Source organism: Papaver somniferum, chromosome 4, assembly GCF_003573695.1.
Source record: "Papaver somniferum cultivar HN1 chromosome 4, ASM357369v1, whole genome shotgun sequence".
NCBI classification, from domain to species: domain Eukaryota; kingdom Viridiplantae; phylum Streptophyta; class Magnoliopsida; order Ranunculales; family Papaveraceae; genus Papaver; species Papaver somniferum.
The window spans coordinates 135,299,895-135,325,699 of record NC_039361.1 but is presented as its reverse complement, the minus strand read 5'-3'; the positions used below and the strand labels follow the sequence as shown (position 1 = coordinate 135,325,699).

Below are 25,805 nucleotides of genomic sequence, written 5' to 3'. Positions count from 1 at the left end.
CTACCAGGTGATTTCAGGTGATTTATGAATACTTTGTTGTTCTCCGACCAAAACTTGTTGTTTGGTGGAAATAGATGAGACCTATTTATACAAGTTGCAGCAAAACGTACCTTGGTCTCGTAGGAAGTAGAAACGGTTGAGTGGTGGAAGAAAAGAGTAACGGGTAACGCCTGGAATTGATGTTTCCATAATGAAAGATACGCTTCACCATTACTTCTTACCATTACTAACCGCCTCGCTTTATGACACTTTCTTGTAACGGGCGTATTGCCCACCGCACGCTGTAAACCGTCAGACCAATACTCTGATGAGTATCCCCCAGTTTGCGACATGTTTTGATGTCTCGAGTGTTTTCGTGGAAAACATGTATCACTTTGCTACGTGTGGCAAGTTAAAATTGAGAGGCTTGCCATAAGTGAATAGCATGTGATGCTATTAGGCTCGTCTTGGATGGTCGCCTAAAACTTGCCTCAAGATCGTCGGCTTGGTGGAGAACTTGGACGACTGAGATCGCATCTCAGGAGGAAGAGTGGTCATTGACTACGGCCGCATCTTGTTCTATAACGCAGTGGCACCATTGATATAGTAGCCAGTGGCGTAGCCATGGCATAGTGGCATGCCAGTGGCGTAGCCATGGCATAGTGGCGTAGCCATGGCGTAGCTGCGGCATAGCGGCACGCTAGTAGTTGTGGCGTGGTGGCGTGCCAGGGCCGTGGCATAGCGACATGCTAGTAGCTGTGGCGTGGTGGCATGCCAGTTGCCGTGGCATAGCGACATGCTAGTAGCCGTGGCATGCCAGTGTTCGTGGCATAGCGACATTATAGTATATGTGGCATGGTGGCATGCCAGTGGACGTGGCGTAGTATCATGCCAGTGGCCGTGGCATAACATTATGTCAGTGGCATGACAACGTCTGTAGTGTTGTAGCATGGCCAAGGTTAAGATTTGGCTCCGTGGATAAAATTAAGGCTTGGCTGCATGGACAAGGCTAGGGTTTGGCGGCATGGCCAAGGTTAGGGTTTGGTGTCGTGACCAAATAATTGGCATCGTGGCCAAATTAGGTTTTGGCGACCTGGTCGGCATGGCTCGTGCATGCCGATGGCGCAGTGGTGCAAGTGGCGCCTGGCGTGGAGATGGCCACTGGATTTGGTGGCTGGTCGCTTAAAAGTTGCCACAAGTCTTTTAGTTTGGTGGCGAACTTGGACGGTTGAGATTGCATCTCAGGAGGAAAGGTAGCCTTCGATCATGGCTACCTTTAGTTGGCAGTGACGCCTTTAACGCGTGCTAGCGGCATTGCGGCATGGCTGGCATGGCTCGTGCATGCCTTTGGCGTGGTTGCGGTGTAGCCATGGCCACTGAAATTTTGGCATGTTGGTGTGAAGATCTTGCCTAAATTAGGGTTTGGCTTGTCGAAACCCTAAGTAGCATATATGGCATATCACATGTGGTGAGTGGCCATGTTTGGCGTGTTTGGCATGTGCGTGCGGCATGTGTGCCTGGCATGTGCGTTTGGTATGCGTGTTTGGCATGCGCGTTTGGCACGTTTGGCATGTCGTTTGGTATGTTGGCGTGTTTTGGGAAGCCAACTTAGTATGGCAACCTCTTTTAAGGTTGCGACAGGTTTTGAGCAACCTAATTGGTCAATGAAAATAGGGAGGCGGCCAAGCATGGGCGTGGCTATCCTTTTAGTGCGCGTGGCGGGTTTAATGAGACTCGATTGGTTGATTAAAAGAGGGTCAACCAAGCATGAGCGTGGATACTCTTCTGGCGAGAGTGTGGCGGCTTTAGAAAGACCTGATTGGTCGATGGGAAGTGGGGCCTGCAAGCTAGGGCGTGGCCACACTTCCAGTACGATGTGGCGGATTTGAAGCGACCTGATTGATTGATGGGAAGTGGGTACGGAAAGCTAGGGCGTGGCCACACTTCCAGTGCGCTGTGGCGGATTTAATTGCCTAGTTTGGCTAAGCATAGTTTCGACCAAGGGGTCTAGTGTGCTGCGCGGTGCGGGAAACCCTAATTTTTGCAAGTTAGTCGGGTTTATGATTTTTTTATGAGTTATCACAATAATTGGATGGATTTTGTATGCTGCCACAAAAATCCTTATTTACAGAATGCAGTGTGCTTTCCGTCTGAGTATTTTGTGCAATGGCCTTAATTTTGGTACTTGGAGGTTCATGCTACTCTGCTGCGAGTGAACACAAATCCGTCATGCCATACCGATATTAAGGGTTCTGCCGGGGAACATAGCACATGAGAGTACTCAGTGAGTCTTGTATTGGCGAGGTGCCGAAAATTTACAGAGTGTTTGGGATGGTTGCTACATTCGCCAGTCTGGATAAATTTCATGTAAATATATTGAATGGCTCAATAAATATGTTGGTGGAGGGTTACAACTCACGACACCGTTTCCTTGCAGAGTGACGTCAGATGCAAGGTTTACGATTTTAACCCTAAGCTAAAAACCACCATCAACAAGGGTTTATAGTGATTTAATTATTTGACAAAAATTATGAACAAAAAGCTAATACAACAAAGAAATTATGGTTAGGGTTAATATGGGTTTAGTAGTGTTATACAGAAGTTTGGTGGGCTGATGAACTTGATATAGATATGGGATTGAAATCGATAAGGTCTGCAAAGAATATAATGAGAAGTGTTGATAGAAAGCTAACAAGAGTTTAACGAGACGTTCCATCGTGGTTAGTTGGGTTTGTAACAAACAGAGATAGAAGAATTGTTAAAATGAAGATTATCGACATTTTTTAGATGATGGAGACAGAAAAGAAAAAAGAGTAACTGAAACGGAAGAAAAAAAATTGCAAAGACAAAAGTTGTTGAAGTTGTTATCCGCGACAGATTTCATAGCCAGAAACGGGGATCAAACATACAGACGTTTAATCTATTGTTGACATTTTGGTCGATTATGGTCATTAATTTTTTGATTTCGAAATCGATTTAATTTTTTTCTTACTGCTTTAGATATGGTTATGTATCAAACTTTTAAAGGGGTATTGGCATCAAAAAATTTAAATAACTTATTGATTTTCATGTTAACCAAATTATAACTAATATAACTAACTAATGGGATATCGTTATTATTAAATCTAGGGGTATATAAAGAAATGCCCTTACGGGAACAAGCTTATCGGGGGAAGTAATTTTATACACATATTAAAGAAAAGATATAAATTTTATTTTTCCATATTCACGAGCAGTCTCGTATGGGATACTGCTTGAGATAGGCAACCTTTTGAGATGAATAACATGACGTATGATTTTTCATTCTCTAGGCACTAAAAATCAGTTCCAGAGTAGAGATAGTTTTCTATCATGTTCGAAGTATATCTTGATTAAATCAAAAGCGATTCTCTCTTTTTTTTCCTTTCAAAACTACGTGGGATTTTAGTTATCCTAGCTGGTTCTTACATGTGTTTTTGCATTGTCGTCTGCCAAGGCAATCAGAAATACCAGACAACACTCAAAATCAATGTTTATTTTATGGTGTAAATCACACAGGAACTGAATATATAATGTTCTTTCGAAGTACTCAAAACTTATTATATAGTACTAATAAACTATAGGGGTTCTAAAATAATGGGAATTTATTATGCATTATTGATTGATACCAGCAACTTTTGAAACGAACTAGGTAGGTAGAATTTATAGACTAGTCTTTTTTCTTTAGTTATCTATTAATTTAACTATCAACTTGCAGAAATACATTTTAAAAAACTACTCGTAAAAGTAGACGCTGACAGGGACAAGGATTCCTTTTTGAACGGAGGAATGAAATTCTTCAGAAACTCATCAAAAGGAATAATATTTTGGCTCCACCTAATAATATATTTTTATTGAATTTTGTTATCTTGTGCATTTCAATCATTATACTAAAAAGGTACAAAATCAATTAAAAAAATACTAAGAGATATTTTCTTCTAACATTAAAAATTTTAATTAACAATTTATTAGGAGTGAAGTTTTACAATCTTCAATGCTAAAAAACATTATCTCTTTTATTTTTGTAATTGGCTTTGCACTTTCCCGATACAATGATTGGGTGTTATCTTGTGCATGGACGCACAAGATAACAAAACCCATTTTTATTTACTATATTTTTTACGTGTAACATGGGTTGGAGATGAAATTAATAGCAAATTATCTGGTACAAACTGGGATCCCTGCAACTATGTGACCTGGTTGAATCTTCAATGGGTGGAACTTCGAAGTGCTGCAAATGGTGGAGCGCAAAAAATAATTTGGAGCTACTACTAGCCTCTCTACCAGGATAAATCATACTCATATTACTCTAATTCCGAAAATCAAGCACCTAATTCAATCCATAGTTTAACGTCCCATTTCTCTTTGCGACATAATTATAAAGTGGTCGCCCAAACTTTAGCTCAAAGATCAAGACCTTTTTTTCCGGTCAATCAACAATTTCAATTTATTCAAATCAAAATGTGATTACAGGATCGCATACAATAATAACAAAAACATCAAAATACAAGATAATAAGAACCCTAATACAAATGAAGATATCAATTACAGGTAAATCGCGAAGAGAAAGAGCCATATATACCGTAAAGATACCCAATTTTTGTAAATGTAGCAGGGAAGGATGATGGTATGACCCGGAATCGATTCCAACCATTTAATCTGATTTTCTTCTTCTTCAATAAGAGATACTCCGATAAGAAAGGAGTTATTTGCCTAAAATCTTGTAAATCCAAACGAATCCGGATGCCCTAAATCCCTTGGATTGAATACGAATTTTAAGCAATACCGTGTTGGATTGTAGATGTTCTTAAATTTAGAATAGCAAGTCATGAACCAGCGATCAAGGTTTCAATAAATCGCTCTCAAAGCGAAAAGAAACTCGCCCTAAATGGCGAAGAAAAACCGCTCCAAATAGCGAAGAAGTATGTCAAATAACATCAAAAACAAAAGAAAGCTATTTTTATTCGATTAAAACTTAAAAAAGAAAAGAAATCTTGCTTAGATCTGGTCCAAAAAGGATCAAATTTGAGCAAGAGATTAATGGAGGCTAAGGGTTTTTTTTTAGAGAAGAGTAAAGGAAAAGAGAGAGAAAGAAAGAAGAGGAAGGGAAAATTATTGGAGTATCTCTTATTGAAGACCTTATTTGCTCAAAGATCAAGACCTTATTTGGACAGTTTGGTAGATAACGCCCAATCTGCATTTCTTCATGAATTACCTTGACTTCCAAGGAGAAACCATGAGATTATCTACTTCTATTCATGGTTGTTTTGTTTTGTTTTGTTTTGTTTTGTTTTGAAAATTGATATAATCAAGGCTTACAGTAATGTCTCATGGCGATTTCTAAGTTAATCCCTTAGAGATCACGGCATAACTGATTCTGTCCACAATGTCTCGAATCCAACTTTTTCAGTCATGGTTAACGGCACTCGTGAAGGATTTTTGAAAAGCGAAAGAGGCCAAAGACAAGGTTGTCCCCTGTCTCTACCCGTTTATTGTTTGTTGCCAAGGACTCCCATGGATGATAAGGCACATGGAAAAGGTTGCTCTCTACACTGGTTATAAGGTAAATAACTTTTCATGTATGCTCTTGTGGTCGGGATAAGTAGTAAATCTCTCTAAATCATCCATGTTTTAAGCGAAGGAGTTTCTCAAGCAATGCAAAAATAAATATACAGTCAGTTGGGAGTTAAGCAGATGCAAATGAAGGACAAATACCTTGGATTTCATCTTCTCAAGCCTGCTCAGAGAATTAATTTTTAAGATTTTCTAGGCGAAAAATTTGAACCCAAACTTGCAGGATAGAAAAGAAGTTTTTTGTCTCATGCTGGTTGAACTGTTCTCGTCAAAACAAAAAAAAAATCGTGTGGTCCCACTGAATTATATATCATCATCTCTGATTCCTAAAGGTGTACTCCACAAATTTTGGGGACATAACCAGGATTTTATTAGAAACGGAGATTTTATTAGAAAAATAAATACGATTTTGCTATTTGAACAGCATGTGGACAGCTACTTGACAGCAAAACTGATGTGGCAGCGAGAGGTAAGTAGCTTTTTTTATTTATCTAATTCTTCTTTAAAAAAAAACGAGTTAATTCTTTAATTCTTTAAACCGTTGGATGTACCCGACGGTTCAGATTGAAACCAAATACTTTAAAAACTTGGCAGCGGAAATAAAAAGGAAGTCCGACGTTTCCTATTCAGTTTCTTTTTTTCTTCCCAAAACGAATCCTTAGGGTTTGTTCGTCTTCCTAAAACAATTCTGGGTATCCTGCGATCAAATATAGGGTTCTCTTCAAATCTTCCAATAGAAAAAAGTTATGTGATGGTAGTTCCAGAGATCACTACCATTTTATCTCAAACTTACTAACAAGGTAAACTTAAAAAGCCACCTCTATGTTTATTGTATAAGATTTTTTGAATGCCAAAATCATCTTGATTGTTTAAGGTTTGATACAAATCGTATTTTATAAAGTGTTTATAGTTCTTGTTTCTCTTCTGTTAGATTTGGGTAAGCATTCTGATCAGGAATTTTGATAATTTTATAACTATGGCTCATATGATTCATATGTTTATTATTCACAGAAGTGTTTATATCGTAAACTTATATCAGTTTTATGATACATCTAATCTGATTTTAAGTGTAGATGGCGGTGGTCAGTTTAGATGATACTGAGAAGGAAGCAGGTGAAAAGACTCAAAATACCGATGAGGATGAATGGTACATTGGAAAAAAGTTTGAAACATATGATGATTTGTTCCGTGCTTATAAAGCATATGCAAAACGTGAAGGATTTGCAGTTAGAAAAAGAACTAATCGGAGAAACGAAGAAGGAATCATAAGAAGTGTGATGTATGTTTGTAACCGAGCAGGAAATCCTGTTAACAAGACTAAAAATATAGCCAAACCTCGCAAGAGAAATCATTGTGATTGCAAGGCTTACGTTACTGCAAGATAGGATGATGAAGACAAATGGGAGATTAGTCAACTTAAGCTTGATCACAATCATACTTATGATCCAAGTCTGTCTCGGCATTATCGACAACATCGGAAAGTTGAACCACATGTATTACATACCATCGACCTTAATGACCAATCAGGAATTCTGATGGAAAAGACTTTCCGCTCGGTGGTGAATCATTATGGTGGATATGATAAAGTTGATTGCAGTGAAAAGATTGTAGAAATGCTCTTGCAGAAATACGCCGACTACGATTTGGTGAAGGGGATGCAACTTCTTTGATGAAATATTTTTCCAAGAAGGTAAAAGAGAATAGTGGGTTTTATTTCGAAGTTGACTACGATGATGAAAATCAATTGAGAAACGTATTTTGGGCTGATGGTTGGAGTAGAGAAGCGTATAAAGAATTTGGTGAGGTTATTAGTTTTGATGCCACTTACATGAAAAACGATTATGAGATGCCTTTCACTCCTTTTGTCGGGGTTAATCACCATGGAAAATCAATATTGCTTGGATGTGGGTTGCTTTGTAATGAAACTACAGAAACATTTGTATGGTTATTTAAGAAGTGTCTAAAGTGCATGTCTGGATGTGTTCCGAGAGAAATTATAAATGATCAGTGTCAAACCATGAAGAATGCGGTTGAAATTGTTTTTCCGGAAGCTAGGCACAGATGGTGTCTGTGGCACATAATAAAAAAAATTCCTGAAAAGTTTGGTAGTTACAAACAAAGATAAAAAATTGCGTTTGATTTGCAGGAGGCAGTATATGATTCCCAGACTCCAGCTGAGTTTGAAGAATCATGGAAGAAAATGATCGACAAATACAATTTACAGCAAAACACATGGTTGAGCGATTTATACCCTGAGAAAGAACGATGGGTACCATGTTTTCTTAAAGACACGTTTTGGGCGGGGATGGCTTCTACTCAGCGTAGCGAAATCATAAACGCATTCTTTAAAGGTTATGTCAATTCAAAGACAAAATTAAAACAGTTTGTTGAACTATGTGAACAAGCTTTGAGGGCTAAAGTAGAAAAAGAGTTAAAATAAGATGCGGAGTCATGTACAAAGGAAATTCCTCTTATTTCTGGCTATCCTTTTGAAAAGCAGCTTCGGGATATGTATACCCTTGTGAAGTTTCAAGAGTTCCAGAAAGAAATTCGTGGGAAGATTGCATGTGAAGTGGTTGATTTTGATGAGGTGACCGAGGTTCATAAGTATGTTATTCGAGAGGATATTTGGCTTGATAATGATTTTTGTAAGAAGGTGAAATTTAATGTTACGTTCCGTGAAATAGAAACGGATGATGATAGCAGTGAAGAGGAGGATGGTGATAACGCTGTTGAAGTTGTAGATGATGGTGAAGGCATGGTTGATTTAGAGACAGATAATGAAAGCGAAACAGATGACAACGAAACAAATGGAAGTGAAACCGAAAGCAGCGGCACAGATGATAGTGAAAAGGAGGAATGTGTGTTTGATAAAAGGACAGACGAAACAGAAGCAACTGAAGCTAAAAAAAGAAAAAAACCAGTTGATTTCGATATTCATTGTAGCTGCCAAATGTTTGAGTCTAGGGGAATACTTTGTAAGCATGCAATTGTGGTACTAATGCGTAATGGGATTCTCCTTATTCCTGAAAAATACATCTTACGCAGGTGGGAAAAAGACGTAACAAGACCGCATACAAAAGTGAAAGTGAGTTTTAGCTGTTGGGAGTTGAACGAGCAAAGTCTGTGTTACAATCAAACGTGTCTGAAGTTCAGCGTTTTAGCGGATTTGGCTTCTGTCAATGATGAAGAAAGTAAAGTTGTTAACGAATGGTTGGACAATAAGACCGAGAAGCTCAAAGCCAAGTCAATAGAACTCGAAAAGATTAAAATGAATGCTGAGGATCAAGGGGATACATCAGCTCCTAGTTATCGCGATCTATCGAAAAGAAACGTAGAGGAAGAAAGAGAACTAAAAGACTCAAAGCCAAGAGATCATGGAAAAGGACCAAAACAAAGCCTTCTACAAAGCCTAGCCAGGTTAGTGTTTTATGTTCCCTACTAATGGAACACATCTTTCATTGTTAAAATATTAGTATAGTATTGTTTGAAATATTTATCTAACGTCTCTACTCTCAGAACCCCCTAAGATATAAATCTGTGTTATGTTTCTTGCAAATTCATTTAAAAATACAACTCTAAACCAAATTTTGGAACTAATAGAAACATCCCATTATATTAGTATGAGGTTGCACTACAAAACTTTGATTTATTTGATTTGTTACAGGATATTATCACAGAGCTTCCTGACCCCAGCTTAAATGATATGCATGTGACCCAAGAGAGTGTTGCAACTCCAACACCATCAAATCCTCATGATATTTCACATCAGCGACATACAAAAGCTACTCGCGGTCGAGGTACCCGTGGAACTCGAGGTACGGGGACTCGAGGTCGAGGTCGAGGTCGGGGAACTCAAGGATATATAAATGCCCCTCAAGTGAGCAAAAATACTTCTAGACTTTCTATTGTTGGCATGTACATGCCTGTTCCTGCCGAAGCACCATTTATCAACCCTACTTGTGTGAGTAGTTGGAATTCACCTCACTGTTGTGCTTCAATTTTTTATTATTTTCTTTTTCCTTTTAGTCTCCCCTCTAACCATTATGTTTTTTTAATTATTGTAAAGCCAAATATGAGGACAACATATGGTCAATTCGAGAATGCGGAGCCAAATTCCTTTCTAGAACAATTAATGGTAAATAAACTTTTGCAGCATTCCAGAGTTGGGAAGTGTGATGTTAAGGAAATTTAAATCCAAATAATGTCATTTGTTCTGTAATAGCAGGCGCAGACCCCTGGATCGCACCATGGCAGTACTATGGAGGAATCCATAATTTTGGAGCAGCATATGGAGATCCTCACTTACATGAATCAAGTCGAGCTTTCACTCCTACTTCCTCGCAGAGACCTTCCAGCGAGGAATTTATCTAAAAGCAGAGATAGATTCCATGTGGAAGAGTATTTTGTGTATTTTTTTCATTTGGTTTTAGGTTCATTATGTGTATGTTTCTTTATTTGTGAGGAGTATTTCCTTGCATTTCACTGTGTTTTATTTTCCAGTTGCAAGGATATCTATGAAGCAAACATTTGGGCAACTTCAGAAGTGCATTGCTTTAACGGAACAAATATATGGATCTTTTGTTGCTAACATTATGTGTGTGGCATTATTTTAAATCTCTATTCCTGCATCATAAAGCCCTCAACAGTTAGTATACTTAATCCATGTATGTACAACATACATTCCGGTCTGTTATAGTACCATACATTTTGCAGTAGGTCTATATAGTCTGCAGTACCATCAAGTGGAGAGCAAGATGAAGAGTATTTGTGCAGTCGACATAATCCTTCCACACAGTGTGATCTGCCATAATTTATAAATAAAATTAATTTCATCAAAGAAGGAATACATTTATAGACCCATACATTTACAGAATATGCGAGTAGCGAGTTGTCAGGTTACAATTTCAAATTAACAAAACACTAGCCAATCTGGCCAATACGTTCTTAAGTTACATTAGCTTTACAGAGTTTTCAAGACAGTAGCCGAGACACCTCGAATAAGAAAATTCACACGCAAAACTGGTTAATCCTTTGTCAGTTGGTTCTTGTACAAAGACAGGTGATGCACAAGAGTTTACCAAATATAAATCTGGGCTGGAATACCCTGTCAGTGTTTCCATAAACAAACGCCTTCGGTACATGGATTGAGAATTGAAAGCAACATTTAGTGAACCAACACCCTGCGAAAGGCTGGAACCAAGACGGAACTGGTTAGCTAATATCTGGGCCCCAGTCGGATGTTGAGGCTTTTCACCCTACATGTTTTTTGAAAGTTACAAACCCTTCAAACAAACAAAATTGATCAGGTATATACAATATGGATTATCATTCAATGTAAAAATTTACATATGAACTACTCCATCAAACAAAATGATTGCGTCCAACTAAGAAGAAACTACAAAACACGCATATGAACTACTTGGTGCAATAGAAGATTTCAAAATCCTTCGGAATTGATATTTAAGAAATTAGATAGAGGTTTCATGAATGATGAATGGGTGACTGTGCTTCCTCCAACTCGTATCACTAATTTGGCAAGAGTTTATTCTAATCACTGTCCAATTCTATTAAAGTGTTTCCATCAAGATCAGAGTCTTACTGTTCCTTAAAACTTCTTTAAATGTTGGTAATTAAGCCCAGATTTCAAGAATGTTCTTACTAACTCTTGGATTAAGGAGGTCAGGGGATCTCCTAGTTTTATTGTGGTAGGAAAACTTAAAAATCTTAAACTTGACCTTGGAAAATGGAACTCAGGAACCTTTGGTCATATCAAAAACACTATTAGTAAACTGAATGCTGAGATCGAGAAGTTGCAAGCTAAGCCTTTTACTCCTGTGATTGGTGATTATGTTTTAAATTACTCCAAACAGTTAGATTATTGGTATGAGATAGAAAATTCTTTTTATAAACAGAAATCTAGGATAGATTATTTCACTCATTATGATAAGAATACTCAATTCTTCCATAATACGGTTAAACTTAGAAATATGTACAATAATATCCACACAGTTAAAGATGAGCAAGGAAATTGGCTGGAAAGTAGAGATCAAGTAGTTTCTCTTCTTTCAAATCATTTTAAAAACATTTATACTTCATCAAATCCTAGTATTAATGATATTGAAGATGCCTTAAAATATGTTCAACCCATTATAACTGAAGATGTTAATATACTTATGGTGGATGTTCCTTCAGAAGATGAAATTCATGCTACTGTAAAAGATATGGCCCCTTGGAAATCATCGGGCCGTGATGGGTTTCCAACAGGTTTCTTCAGGGACAATTGGAAAGAAATTTTGAAAGAAGTTATTTCTCATGTTCATAATTTTTTTCGCACAAAGTTTCTCCTCAAGCAGTTAAATCACTCTTTCATTTCTCTGATTCCTATGGTTAGTAACCCTTCAAAGCCTCATGAATTTAGACCTATTAGCTTGTCTAACACAGTTTATAAAATCATTTCATAAATATTAACTAATCATCTAAAACCCTTATTAGATTCTTTAATTTTTCCTTATCAGTCTGCCTTTATTGCTAATAGACAAATTCATGATAACATTACCATTAGTCATGAAATTTTACATTCTTTCAAAAAGAAAAAAAAATGAAAAAAATGGGTTTATGGCTATAAAGCTTGATCTTTCCAAAGCTTTTGATAGGCTAGAATGGTCCTTTATTTTAACTGTTTTTAAAAAATTAGGATTCTCTGATGATTGGTGTCAAATTATTAACCAATGCATTAGTATTGTTTCATATTCTGTTTTGGTTAATGGATCGCCTGGTGAGATGTTCTTTCCTTCTAGGGGTATTAGGCAGGGAGATTGCCTATCACCCTACATTTCTATAATATGTATGGAATTTCTATCCCAACTTATTTTAAAAGGTGAAGCTGAAAATTTAATACAAGGTTTTAAACTAAGAAAAGACAGTCCTTCTATCTCTCATCTGTTTTTTGCGGATGACTGTATGTTGTTTTCGAAAGATTCTCTAGTTTATGCTAGGAATTTGATGAAAATTATTAATGTTTTTGCTAAGGCTTCTGGGCAAGCTATCAATTTTGAAAAATCAGGTTTTTTCACTAGTTCAAAAATGCATCATAAACATAAAAAATTACTTTCAAAAGCCTTATGTATTAAATTTATGAGTACTTCTGAGAAGTATTTAGGTACTCCTCTTTTCAAAAACAGAAACAAAACAAACTCTTTTCAGTTCTTAATTGATAAATTTTACACTAGATTAGGAAACTGTAAAAAAAACTAGTCTTAATGGTGCTGGTAGAACTGTGGTCACCAAGCATGTTCTGTCTAGTCTCGCTGTCTATCATATGTCTTGTTTTCCTTTTCCAAAGAAGATCGCTGCAAAAATTGATACTATACAAAGAAGTTTTTGGTAGTCTAAGAAATATTCTAGACATGCCGCTTATTTTCGTTTTTGGGGGGATATAGGAAAAGATAAAAGGTGTGGAGGTCTGGGGATCAGAAATACTTTTGCTACTAATAGAGTTCTTATTACAAAATTGGGTTGTAGAATTATTCAACATCCTGATCACTTGGTTTCATTTTTCTTAAAAGACAAGTATTTTGCTAATCAAAATCTCTTAGAAATTGATAAAGCAGCTGATACTACATCTTGGATTTGGAAGGGTATTGTTCATAGTATGAAATTCTTAAGAGCTAATATAGTTTATAAAGTTAATGATGGTTCTTCTACTAGAATCTGGGAAGCTATTTGGTTGCCTTCCAGTACTACTCCACCAGTGTTGATTAATCATAGTTATAAAGATTATATTTTTGTAAATGAGCTTATTGATGAGCATACGAGTTCTTGGAATACTTCTCTGTTAAGTTATTTATTCTCTCCTGAAGATATTATTAGAATAAAAACTATTAGAGTTAATAGTCATATTAAAAATGAAATTATGTGGGCTCATACTAAGGATGGTAATTATACTATAAAATCTGCCTATAGAGTTTTTAGAAATGAACATAGTAATGGGAAGAGGCTTTGTTTTGGAAAAAGGTCTGGTCTCTGAATTGTTTGCCTAAAATCAATTTTTTCATGTGGAAGATTTTTGCACAAATGCTTCCAGTAAATACTTTACTCAAGAATTATAATCCTGCTATAGATGATAATTGTCCTTTGTGTACAAATAATATTGAAACAGTAATGCACTTATTCTTTGAATGTCCAGTCACAGCTCATGTTTGGTTTGGTTTGTCGCTTCAACATTTGAATATAACTAATATGGATTGCATTCAAGATTTATTTGTGGGTTGGTTTGATGATAGATTAGGGATTTCACCTTATGCTGTTAATTGGCCAATTATTGGTGCAATCGTTATGTGGTGTATCCTAAGATGTGATGTGGTTTTTAGTAAAGTGCCTATTAATCTTGAAAAAGTCATTTTAGATTCTAAAAGAATGATTAATACTTATTCAGTTCCTCCTTTGAAAATTGTGAAGACTAATAAGGATTTTAAAACTCCTATACATTGTGTGGATCACTTTTTGTTTATTGATGGTTCTTTTAAGGATTTTAACATGGGTGTTGGCTTGATTTTATGTGATACGACAAGGTAAATAGTTCATTCTCGTTTAGACTTTGGGATGGTTTGGGATGCAGTTGGTACTGAGGCGACTGCACTTTTTTTTGGCTATCTCCTGGGCTAAGGAGATGAAACTGTCTAAGGTCTTGATTATCAGTGACTGTCTTCAAGTAGTAGATTTTTTTAATGGAGACAATGTTAATATTGAATGGAGATCCAAAGATCTTTTGGTGAAATGTATATATTTACTTTTAAGTTGTAATAACTTTTAGGTTGTATATATTAAACGTAGTAAGAACAAGCTTGCGGATCGGCTTGCTCGTAAGGCTAGGAAGTTATCTATTAAGGATGTTTGGGTCTCTTTTTTTTCTTTTTTGAATAATGTGGGTAGAAGAGAACCTTGTCTGAATATTTGTAACTTTCTTTTATGTTAATATAGTGTTAGGGTGTTTTCACAGCAAAAAAATATATTTTGATATATATAGGATCAATGGATCATCGACATATTTCCCTGTATAGATATGAATATGAATATACAGTTGCAAATATGGTTGCTTTGAAAAGAAAAGATTCAATCATTTAAACTTTGGAAAAAAAGGTTGTCCACACATCTCATGATTCAAGCTTATTCAACGCCTGAAAATAGTAGATATAACGCTGCACTTTAAAATCCTTTTTGAGTTTCGATTTTCATACACGGGTAAATTTTGGTAGAAACTACCATTTAGTATTAGAAATAATATAATAAATTTAGTTTGGTCCTGTTGACGTTTGGTCCTTTTTCAAAATATATATTGTTGTTTGGTCCTAGAAATTATTGTTTGGACCTAGGACGGATAATACCCACGCGGATTGGATGATGGATGTAATTGTTTTTTGATAGTGGCAGGAATATCCTTTTGGCACTATAATTATTTTTAGATTTGTTTTCTGTCTCCTCTTTTTTCTAGATCCACTTTCTCTCTTATTTTTGCTTATGAAGATGATGATGAAGACGACGACAATGATGAAAATAATTGCTCTTTTTCCGTTTTTTTCTAGGTTTTTGACGATGAAGATGATGATGAACGATGAAGATGATGAATATTTAAAGAATGAATATGTTTTTAGGTATTTTTATTAGGTGTTCATTCGTAAAAATGAACTCTGATTTTTGTTGTATATTCATGTTAAAGAATGAATTCCGTTTTAGATCTTGAGTTATTAGGTGTTCATTCGAAAGTGAACTCTGTTTTTGTTGTGTGTTCATGTTAAAGAATGAATTCTGTTTTAGATCTTGAATTATTAGGTGTTCATTCGAAAGAATGAACTATGTTTTTTGTGTGTGTTCATTTTAAAGAATGAACTTGTTCTAGGTTTGAATTAGTTTATTTTTGGTAGGTGTTCATTTTGACGAATGAACTCTGATTTTTTTCATAAAAATGAACTTTGATTGGGTGTTCATTTGAAAGAATGAACTCTGATTTTTGTTCATAGTAATGATTTTTTTTTTGTGTGTGTGTTCATTTTTAAGAATGAACTCGAACCTACAAAAATATTATCAAACACTTGATAGTTCATCAAACAGAATGAGCTCATACAAGAAAATAAGTAGAAAGTTCAAAGTTTATCAGAAAAGTCACAAAAATTAATGTTAAAATAGTATACAAGTGTATTTTTGTCAAATTTATATTTTCAAATAATTATGGACCAAACAAGAAACGCCTTTTATCGCTGGACCAAATAGTCTTGGGACCACCTAAAAAAGGACCAAACGATAATTTCCCCTAAATTTTGGAGCAGGGTGGGATTCTTTCTGATTAGGAAAAGCAAGGCTGCTAATAGGAGTTTCCGATTTACCTGGGGGTGTACCAAATTCTATATAACACAAATAATATTTTATCTTTAAAATGGTACATTCCCAAGCAAACTGGTACCCCTATTAGCATCCATGAGGCAAAGCATTTGTACTGGTCAAGGTATTTTATCAAGGGGGTCTCCATGGAAGTTAAAAATTTCATACGATCCATGCATTTTTGAATGCTTGGATCCCCAATGCAGCTTAACCCTTATGTAAGTACTACTAAGCCTAATATTTCAGTAGGTAAGTTCATTGTTGATAATTCTAAAAAATTGGAGGTTTAGTTTTAATAAATATTTATTTACTACTGAAACTGCTCAAAAAATCTTGACACTTTCCCATAGTTGGAGAGGATAGACACGTCCGATCTCACTCCAAAAATTGTGACTTCTCTGTTTAGTCTCGTTAAAAAATCTTGAAAGGAGAGAGATATCAACGACATAACCTTCAATCTGCTCATTATATCTTCATAGCCTTTGTAAAGATCTTTTTCTTCCTAAAATATGGTTTTTCATCTGGAATTACCTGGATGATATCCTAACCAACAATAACAAGCTCTCTTACTACACCAACATTCAGTTGTATGTTGTAGTGTGTGTATTCAAAATGCTACGCAGACAACTAGGAATATTATTTTGTATTGCCTTATGCTATAGAAGATTGGGTTATATTCCATCTGGTAACTCTGCCTTGACATATTGTGGTTTTGGCATCATAACTCGAAATTGGATAAAAACAATGGTTTTGTAGTAACCAAAACCCCTAGAGAAAAAAGACCAATTTCACTACTGCTTGGTGTATCTGGAGAGATCGATGATTTGAAAGATTCCTAGATAAATCAACACAATCACTTATGCGATGAAGCTGATAGTTTCTATTGATCAACCTTTAACAGTAAATATTGCACAACAACCTGACATGCAAGCTGAATCATCAGTAAAAACAACTAATGACTTATCTTTTGATTGGTTAGCATTGCAATGTGATGCCCTTTTAATAAATATACTAATCATACTAGTTTTGGGTTTCATCTTAACTGACTTAGAAAGTGCCTACAAAGAATGAAAAATTATCAATGGATTAGCAAGTCACCAGAAGAGGCAAAGAGTCTTGAATCAAATGGGTGAAAAGCAAAAACATATTGACATGTTATGCCTATATAGTAATGCTAAAAGAAGTATCACCTGTATGAAAAATAAAAAAGACTAACCGAGATGGTTTAGTAGTTCCATCTTAGATGACTGTAATTTTTTATCAGTTTCACTATTTTTTCAAGAGTTGAGTATGTGAACGTGATTCATAGATCTTTGATTGATATATTAGTTAAATATTGTATAAGGTTTGATGTAACATGAGAGTGGATATGTGTTATGCCCCTATTACAAACTATGTAACCTCCTCATTTTAGTGCGCTTTTTCTTAGTAAAATGAATAAAAACAAAAGTAAATTTTGGAAAAATATTCATTTAATTTTCTTGGTCATTGATTTTATACAAGTATGAGTACCTTGCGCAAAGTAGTTCTAGATCTCTCATTTATAAGGGGTTTGCATATTCTTTTGTGTAATTTCAAGGAGGATTTTTCACATGCCTACATGAATTCCTAACAAGATTTTCATCTAAAATTAGAAACTATTTGCTTGGATCTCAACCTAATCTTAGCTTGAATTCAAATCTATTTGTAACTTTGAAAATCTATAAACAGAGAGACTCTTACAACATGATTTCTTAATCCCTGACACTTTTGTGTCCTAGTTGAAAAGCTAGAGTCGTCCTATATAACCTAGGTTCTTCACATAACCGTATTTTAGGTTATGACTTTGAAGACTTCACTTAGGGATTCATAAAGCTCAGCCAGACTTTCTTTTTACCTGATAGTTATTGTATCAAGATCTTGTTTTATTGGTTATTAAAGTTTATCGACTTTAGATTGGGAAAAAGATAGATCTAAATCACAAAGTTCTCTTTGTCTCAGTCTTTGTGATTCCTCAAGATAAATATTTAAATTCTTATTTAATTTGTTCTTGAAAGTTGGATAAGGATCCAGGCTTCCATATTAACAGAATGTGAATGTTCCGGATCCTTAAGGTTTGCTGGACTTTGTATATTACAAACAAATTTACAAACCTAGATTGAAACGCATCAAAAGGGAAATCAATAAGCTTGTCTGTTTGTTGATGATGGGGTTCTGCGTAAGGAGAAATTTATAAAAATTTGTGTTTCTGAACTGGTATTGAAATATTAATTATTCTACAAAGAATTTTAAGAATACTCTAAAATTACACTAGATATATATGCTTACATCTCTCTATATGTATATCTATCTATATATTTCACCTAGTTGAACACCGAAATTATACATTTACGAGCGACATTATTTACTATATGACTCAATATCTGCATATGTTTAAAGTTATTAGAATAGTGCTGGTGCATGCTACAATACTTTTAGATATTCTATAATTTTTACATAATAAATATCAATCTTCTAGATGGATTACCCACTAGTGTAGAAAAAGTTTGAGTTCCCTTTATTGATATAAATATTCGACGGCTGAATTCCTAAATTTACGTAATATCAATATTCATTCTCAACTGAATGATATGGATTGATTAAATTGTTTGAACAAGTGAAAAACCGCATTTGAAAAGATACTTGATTGAAGCATCAAAACTATCTTCACAAAATCTAGTAATTTTCGTGTCAGACACAAAAACTACAAAAATCTAGCAACTTTGTGTCAAGGCACAAAATTTGCCTACTTTACTCAGTTTTGTGTCAGACACAAAATTTTCTTATTTCACTCAATTTTGTGTGAAGCAAAAAAAATCAAAGTTCTCATTGGCGGGACAACTTGGCCGACCAAAACTTGAATCCTGGTCGACCAACTTGGCCGTCCATCCCTCTTTCACTTCCGACCAATCACAGGACGGAGACGTTAATTAAAGGAGGCCAAAATTGGCCGGACAGGATGCATTAAACATGTCAGTTGCACATGCGGCTGTCCATAAAAGTTGCATTAAAGAAACAACGAATTGACACCGTCAACACTATAAAACACTTATAAACATTGCAAAATAGTGTAGTGACGCGGGAGGCTACACCAGAAAATGCTTATGCGTTGCAATCTGGATGATGCAAATGTCACATATATAAAAATCGCAAAAACTATTGCAACGTGTGAGCTTGAGGAAGACAACGCTTTTCAAGCGTCACGATCATTATAAAAGGCATCTATGACATTCTTTAAGTATCAAACTCATATCATTGATACATGTGACTTACTTCAACAACTTTCATCCCACACGGCTTTCCAAATTCGACTCACCAAGAGTATAAAATACTGATTTTAGCCGGCTATTACGTGAGATTTGTATGATAAGTCATATTTCTATGGGACTTGACTTGACTTTGTGATTTCCCATGCATGCAATTTATATGTGACTGACATGGATGGCTTAACATAGTGACTAGCGAAATACTTTGTTTTCATATATGGATTCACACATATGTCCTTCTACATATGCTTGACTTGCCTATTCGAGGAATCAGATAGGGAGATCCACTATTCTTTTATGTTTTTATCATCCATGCTGAAATACTCTCGACGAATCTGGCACAACTAGGATACCAAAATTGCATCAAAGGACTCAATATCTTCAAGAAATCCTATCCGGTACTCCACCTAATGTACGTTAATGATCCCCTTACAATATTCAAATCCTCAAACCTAAGTTGCAACTAATTCCAACTACTTCTTCACTCGTACTCTACTTCTGTGAGGCTACTCATAAATACAAAACAATCAACCATAGTTCATCACCTATGACCGGCACAACTTTTGATCGACGAAATGCAACAAATATTCAGCATGCCAATTACAACATCTCAACCGATGTACCTGTGATTCTACTTCAAAGATGGGAGATCCTCGGAGTATATGTTTGTACCCCTAATAGAAAAAATGGCACGAAAGGTGAAAAGATGGAAAACTCAATGCCTAATTCTCGCTGGAAGGTTAGTACTCTTAAACACCTCTCTCATTTCTATTGCGAACCACATGATGCAGATAGACCTCCTCCTGGCACATGTTCATAAGAAAATATGCCAGATTACCAGAAATTTCTTCTAGGGACACGATGCATCGATTAGGAAATTACATCCTTCGGGTTGGGACAAATTGACTAAGCCTACAACCGAGGGGACTGAGAATTATGAAAAGTTCAGACCACAATAGAGCGTTCATATTAAAGAGAGCCTGAAAAATTCATGATCAACCAGAATCGATTTGGAAAACCATGTGTAGATAAAAGTACCTAAACAACAAACCTATATTCCAAACAACCCAACACCCTCGACCTTGGCTATCCCTTGATGGAAACAACTTCATTCTCTTATATTTTCTATCACACCTCACCTCTTTCATCGTGTTGGAAACAGAAATACCACCCAGACCGCATCCAACTGTATCATAAATAACCCCCCACTAAACTAGTACCAACCCAGAGTTTACCCTTAGTATCTAATCTCATTGATCGAGTCACCAACTCTTGGATCCATGATTGTCTGTCACAACTACCCCCAATGGTGATGCCCATAATTATTAACATCCACCTATCACAAAATGGTCCTCTAGATAAAACAGTCTGGCTGTTCACCAAATCTGGGAAATATAAAGCAAGTTCAGGGTATAAATTCAAATCCAACAACAAGAACAACCAACAACTACACATCACGTACCCCACACAAAATACCTATGAAGATCAAATTGTCCCCCCAAAATACATCTTATTCTAGTGGAAAGAAATTAATAAAGGATTACTATCTTCACCGTTTTACACAAAATTCACATAATCCCTTCAATCATGTCCTAGATGTAATCTACACCCAGAAACAACATAGCATATCCTCTTGAAATTCCAGTTTGCTGGATCAGCTTGGTACCTTCTCTTTAATCATCACGAAACGAATCCAATGTTCCAACAAAGTAGACAATCCCCGCTTAATCAATTAACTACCATACATCATCTTCTACAAACTACCCAACCTACGACTGCTATAATATCCTTTTGCTTTATCATATGTCCCTATGAATGTCACAATGATATGATACATGGAAGAAAACAACACACCCTTGCCAATACCTTCAAAATTGCAAAGCACATGCACCAGGAATTCACTTGGGAGAATTCATTTATGCCTTCCTTATTTACCCGACATGACATCTGTGCCAAGCAGTAAACCAAATCATCAGAAAAGTACAATGATTGAAGTTGGTTGGACCCCTCCAAAACCACATTGGATAAAGATCAACACTGATGGAGCTACCCGTGGTCACCCGGGACCATCTGGTGGAGGATTTTTCTACAGAGACTGGATATCGGTAGTTATTGTGGCAATGACTCAAACTCTAAAGATCATAATAACACTGGTAGTAGAAACTTGGGCCATACTCATGACTCTAAGAAAGGAATTGATACATCAATGGACACAAGTATGGTTAGAATCACTCATAAGTTTTAGTCCATTTTATCAACAACCGTTCAGAACCACATGGTACCAGAGAAACGGTTAATGAAATTAAAAGAAGACTACGAGAAATCCCCCGACATAAGCTACAACAAAAACACAAGGAGATCAACTAGGCAGCAAATGCACTTGCAAACCAAGCATCAGACAAAAACCAATAAGGAGTATTTCAAACCAACATTTATGTTGTACGTAATTTTTTGAAACAATTTGTATTAAACGTATCTAGAATGGAAACATTCCCCGATGTAATCCCGCCCTAACCTCTCTTTAATATTTTATACTTAAAAAAAAGACTCCCTAATTTCCACGGTGAGCCATCTCCACCAAACCCATTTCGAATAGTATGTTAAATAAAATACACACACTTTGAAGCGCATCAACTTAAAAGTAATCTATTACTAGAGATGCAAAGAAACTGCTTTGGAACTGAATAAATTAAAATGTCCAAAATATGGGGAACTAATGTGTGTAAAAGTTCAAAAATACCATTTTTATATAATTCATCTCTTCTTATTCTTCCTCTCTTCTTCTTCTCCATCGTTTCTCTCCTTCTTTTTCAACGACGATTAATTATCAGTATCAAGGAAATTGAACCGAATCATTTTTAAATGAAGATGTTGAAACTGAAAATCAAGAATTCGTGAATGAAGAAATTGAAACAGACGTTAATACTCCTTACATGAATGCTAGAAGGTAACAATCGGGAAACATACCGTTTACTTATGTTATGATATTCGATGAAATCAAGGTTTAAAATCGGGTTTTTGAAACTGTTTATGTCTAAGAGTGTTTATTTTCTCAATCATAAATCAACTATTTTGGTAGGAAAAATTGCAATCCCGAGCCGTAATATAGGGTTATTGTTGGGAAATTATTTTCCCAACCAACTACTTGCCTACTGATGGGATATTCCAAACTCATGTAGAAAAATGTTAGCGATAGTGGAAGCGAGGGCCACCTTTTGCCTGGCTCCGTCCTTACGAAAAGAGTGTTGTGTGAATTGACAAGGCATGGAGTATTTACCGATAACCGATGGTATACTATAGTTGTATTGCCATTTTATTTACTTATTTTATAGAAAAATTAAGTGAAGTGAAGGTTGTGTTTGTTACATTTCTTTCGTTTCGGGTCCTTTTCTTCCATGACCACTCGTTTTCCATTCAAAACTGTACCTTAAAAAGCTAAAAAGGAAAAAGACCAAACAAAAATGCCAAAACATGTCCCTTCTCCATCAACTTCCTTTATGGTATTTTTTTATTTTAGTTTTCTCACTTGCTCTTTAATGGATATATACATTTCCTTATTTAGTTTCATTTTCATTTCCTTATAAAATTCAAACCAGTCTTTGATTCCTCCTCCTCCTCTCTCTCCCTGTTGTGGTTTTGGGTTTGTCTCTGATTTTTTTATGGAATCAATGTCAGAAGAATGAACGGCTAGAAGATCAAACCAGATTTCCCTCTGTTACTTTTAGATACTCTTACACCTTGGAGAACTGTGTGTGTATGTGTGTGTGCTTTTATTTAAGCTGTTCGAAGTTCTCACTTTTCTTTTTTTTTTCTTTCTGTTTCTGTGAAACTTGGGGTCTTGTTCCTTCAACTGCAGATACTGTTCAACGAACAAATTCTGCTGATTCTTGTGTGTTTTTTCAAAACACCCATTTCTTCATTTGTTGTTAAAAAGCCTGGATTTATGGACTGGGTGTTTAAACCAACTAGTAGGAACAAGGATTCCAGCAATGTCCCTATTGTTAGATCAAGTTCAATAAGAGGAAAGCAGAATAGTACAACTACTACTACAGGGGATTATTCAGTTGATTTGAACCACCAATGGCAAGATCCAAGGGTTACAATAGCATCATCTTCGTCTTCAACACTACCATCTAAAAAGGCTAGAACACCTCCTAGTAATGAAGCACAAATTCCATCTTGTTTGGTTGATGGGTGTACTGCAGATCTTAGTTTATGCAGAGATTATCATCGGAGGCATAAAGTTTGTGAGGCTCATTCTAAGACTCCAATCGTTTTGATTAATGGTCAAGAGCAAAGATTTTGCCAACAGTGCAGCAGGTACAGACTTGTCACTGTTTCCAGTATTTTGTTACTCTTTTCTCTAACTTGAGCTTTTAGTTTAAACGGTTGTTGATTTTATCAGATGTACTTAGTTTGTTGCATTATCATCTTCATTGAGTCTATTGCAACTTTGTCTGCTGAAAGTGATGTTAGTCATAGGGTTTTATAGAAGCCTTTCAATCCTTGGGGATCACTGAGGATTTACCTCTACGGGTTATAAATTTTTTGGTTCCTTAGAAAGTCCATACATTTATCTACACCCATTATCAGAAAGTTGGAGTCCCAATGTTCCATGGGCATGGCATTGCATATCATAACTTCTGTTTTGGTGGCTTAGAGGACCATCCTTAAGGTTTTCAAAGAAACCCATATAAAGAAAAAGCTTTACTCTTGGATTGATGTGTGTTGTGTACTAAGATTTTCTTTCATTTTACTAGGATTTGTTCCATTAAGGTTACTAATTTGAGATAAAACCTGAGATGTTGGACCACACTATTACCCATCCTCCTCCTATACCAATCTTTAAAAGATAAATCGTCTAAGTAGGTACTTTTTCTTTTCTTTTTTTGCTTAAAACAATACAAGCTTATATTAGTAGTATATGATTTGTGACCCCTCCTCGTACCTGCTTTCCTTGTAAAGCAACATACTCTCTTGGTTCAATGAACTAATTAATAACTTTCAGTAGTAACTAACAAGATACACTTTTTAGCTTTGCATCCATTATCAGTAAGACAAGTAATTGTAATCTATCTCTATCCTTTTGTAGGTTTCATTCCTTGTTGGAGTTTGATGATGGAAAGAGAAGCTGTAGGAAACGCCTCGATGGGCATAACCGACGGCGACGGAAGTGTCATACAGAACCCTTGAATTCTGGAAGTATATTCTCAGATAACCAAGGTTAGACTTATTGGTGTTTCCTTCTTCACATTCAGGCTGTCTATAGAAACCTTTTGGTCTGAATACCAAATTTTGAGGTTTTAAAGGAACTGTCTAGCTTATAAATGATAACTTCTTGTTCGTCGGTTTCAGAATGAGGAGCTTTTCATAGTGGTTAACCTAGTAAACATTAATGTTACCAGAATTGATCCCACCTTATTATTCTCCAGTCCTTGCACAGCCAACTCATTTTAAGTTCATAAGTTGTCTTAACATCTACCTTTCTTGATTGTTCTGCAGGCAACAGTTATTTGCAATTCAGTAACCCACAATTATTTCAATCAACTACAGCAGGGAGTTCAAGGCACACCATGACAGCAAAGGATGATACAGATTTGTATGGCAGAGGTCAGTATGGTGATGGACAAAACCAAATTCCTAGATCATTCTCTTGCAATTTCAATGGAGGGAAACAATATCCCTTCTTTCATGGTGACGATCCAGCACTGGTAAACCATGTAGGGATACCTACAATTCCTTTCAGCCAACCCCATAATACAGGTGCCACCTATTCGCAAAGTAGCAAAGCTGGAAAGAAAGTTCTTTTCTCAGATGGGTTTAATGATAGAGTAGTTCTCGACTCAAATAGTGCTTCCTCTCTTCTGTCATCACCACCAACACAACCATTGAGTCGTCAAAGTTCAGGATTCGGTCAGGCTGATATAGTACACACCAACACAATCCCTCCCATGGCTCATCCCTTAGCAGGAGGAAGTTTGCAGCTTGATGGTCTTCTTGGCTTTGGTAGGTACCAGTCGCAAGGATTGGAAGGCGAGCCACCTTCTCTCAACTCCTCGCGGTCGCGGGGTATCTTTCACTTGGGACTTGATGGGTCAATGGAGCATGGGGCTTTCTCTTGGAAGCAGTAATGGTTGTATTTTAAACTAGAATAGCTCGTGGGCTTTCTCTTGTGATATGATCAAGATCTTGAAAGAATCAATTCTACTTTCCTTTTAGAAATTTGTGTACTAAACTTGTCTTCACACTATCATGCCTGCAGTTTCTCAGTTTCATTCTTTGCTTCTCTAAGCCATGTCGACTATTGGTAGAAAACAACCCCCGTCTCGAAGTGTTGGGGCATCTTTATATATTTTTTTCTTTCTCATTTTAGGTTTGCCTGGGCTCGCGCCGAAATAACACGCATTGAATTTTAACCTATGTTTTGTCCTTGCCTAGGGTGTCACTTTCCGGTGTTTTCTTTCATCGACACTGCACTAAATCCCAAATACGCAATGCAGGAATGCGTAAGTTTTTGCAAATTATAATCGGCAACAATAAGAGTGGGACTTGATAGAGCCTTAGCTACTTCTA

The 25,805-nt window shown here is 36.1% G+C and overlaps 1 protein-coding gene across 1 annotated transcript; it reads left to right on the top strand.

The window, feature by feature from the left end:
• The first annotated feature begins 22,733 nt into the window (after positions 1-22,733).
• On the top strand, positions 22,734-25,523 carry LOC113362737 (squamosa promoter-binding-like protein 16). Its single transcript, XM_026605225.1, has 3 exons — positions 22,734-23,552; positions 24,325-24,455; positions 24,735-25,523. Exons 1-3 carry the CDS (start codon positions 23,176-23,178, stop codon positions 25,361-25,363), a joined length of 1,137 nt encoding a protein of 378 aa, XP_026461010.1. The 5' UTR covers positions 22,734-23,175; the 3' UTR covers positions 25,364-25,523.
• The last annotated feature ends 282 nt before the right edge of the window (positions 25,524-25,805 follow it).

Excerpts from the sequence above, each read along its gene's own strand:
- LOC113362737 (XM_026605225.1), top strand. The coding sequence starts at position 23,176 with ATGGACTGGGTGTTTAAACCAACTAGTAGGAACAAGGATTCCAGCAAT. Across the intron at positions 23,553-24,324 it reads TTTTGCCAACAGTGCAGCAG|GTTTCATTCCTTGTTGGAGT; the intron begins GTACAGACTTGT and ends ATCCTTTTGTAG. Across the intron at positions 24,456-24,734 it reads TATATTCTCAGATAACCAAG|GCAACAGTTATTTGCAATTC; the intron begins GTTAGACTTATT and ends ATTGTTCTGCAG.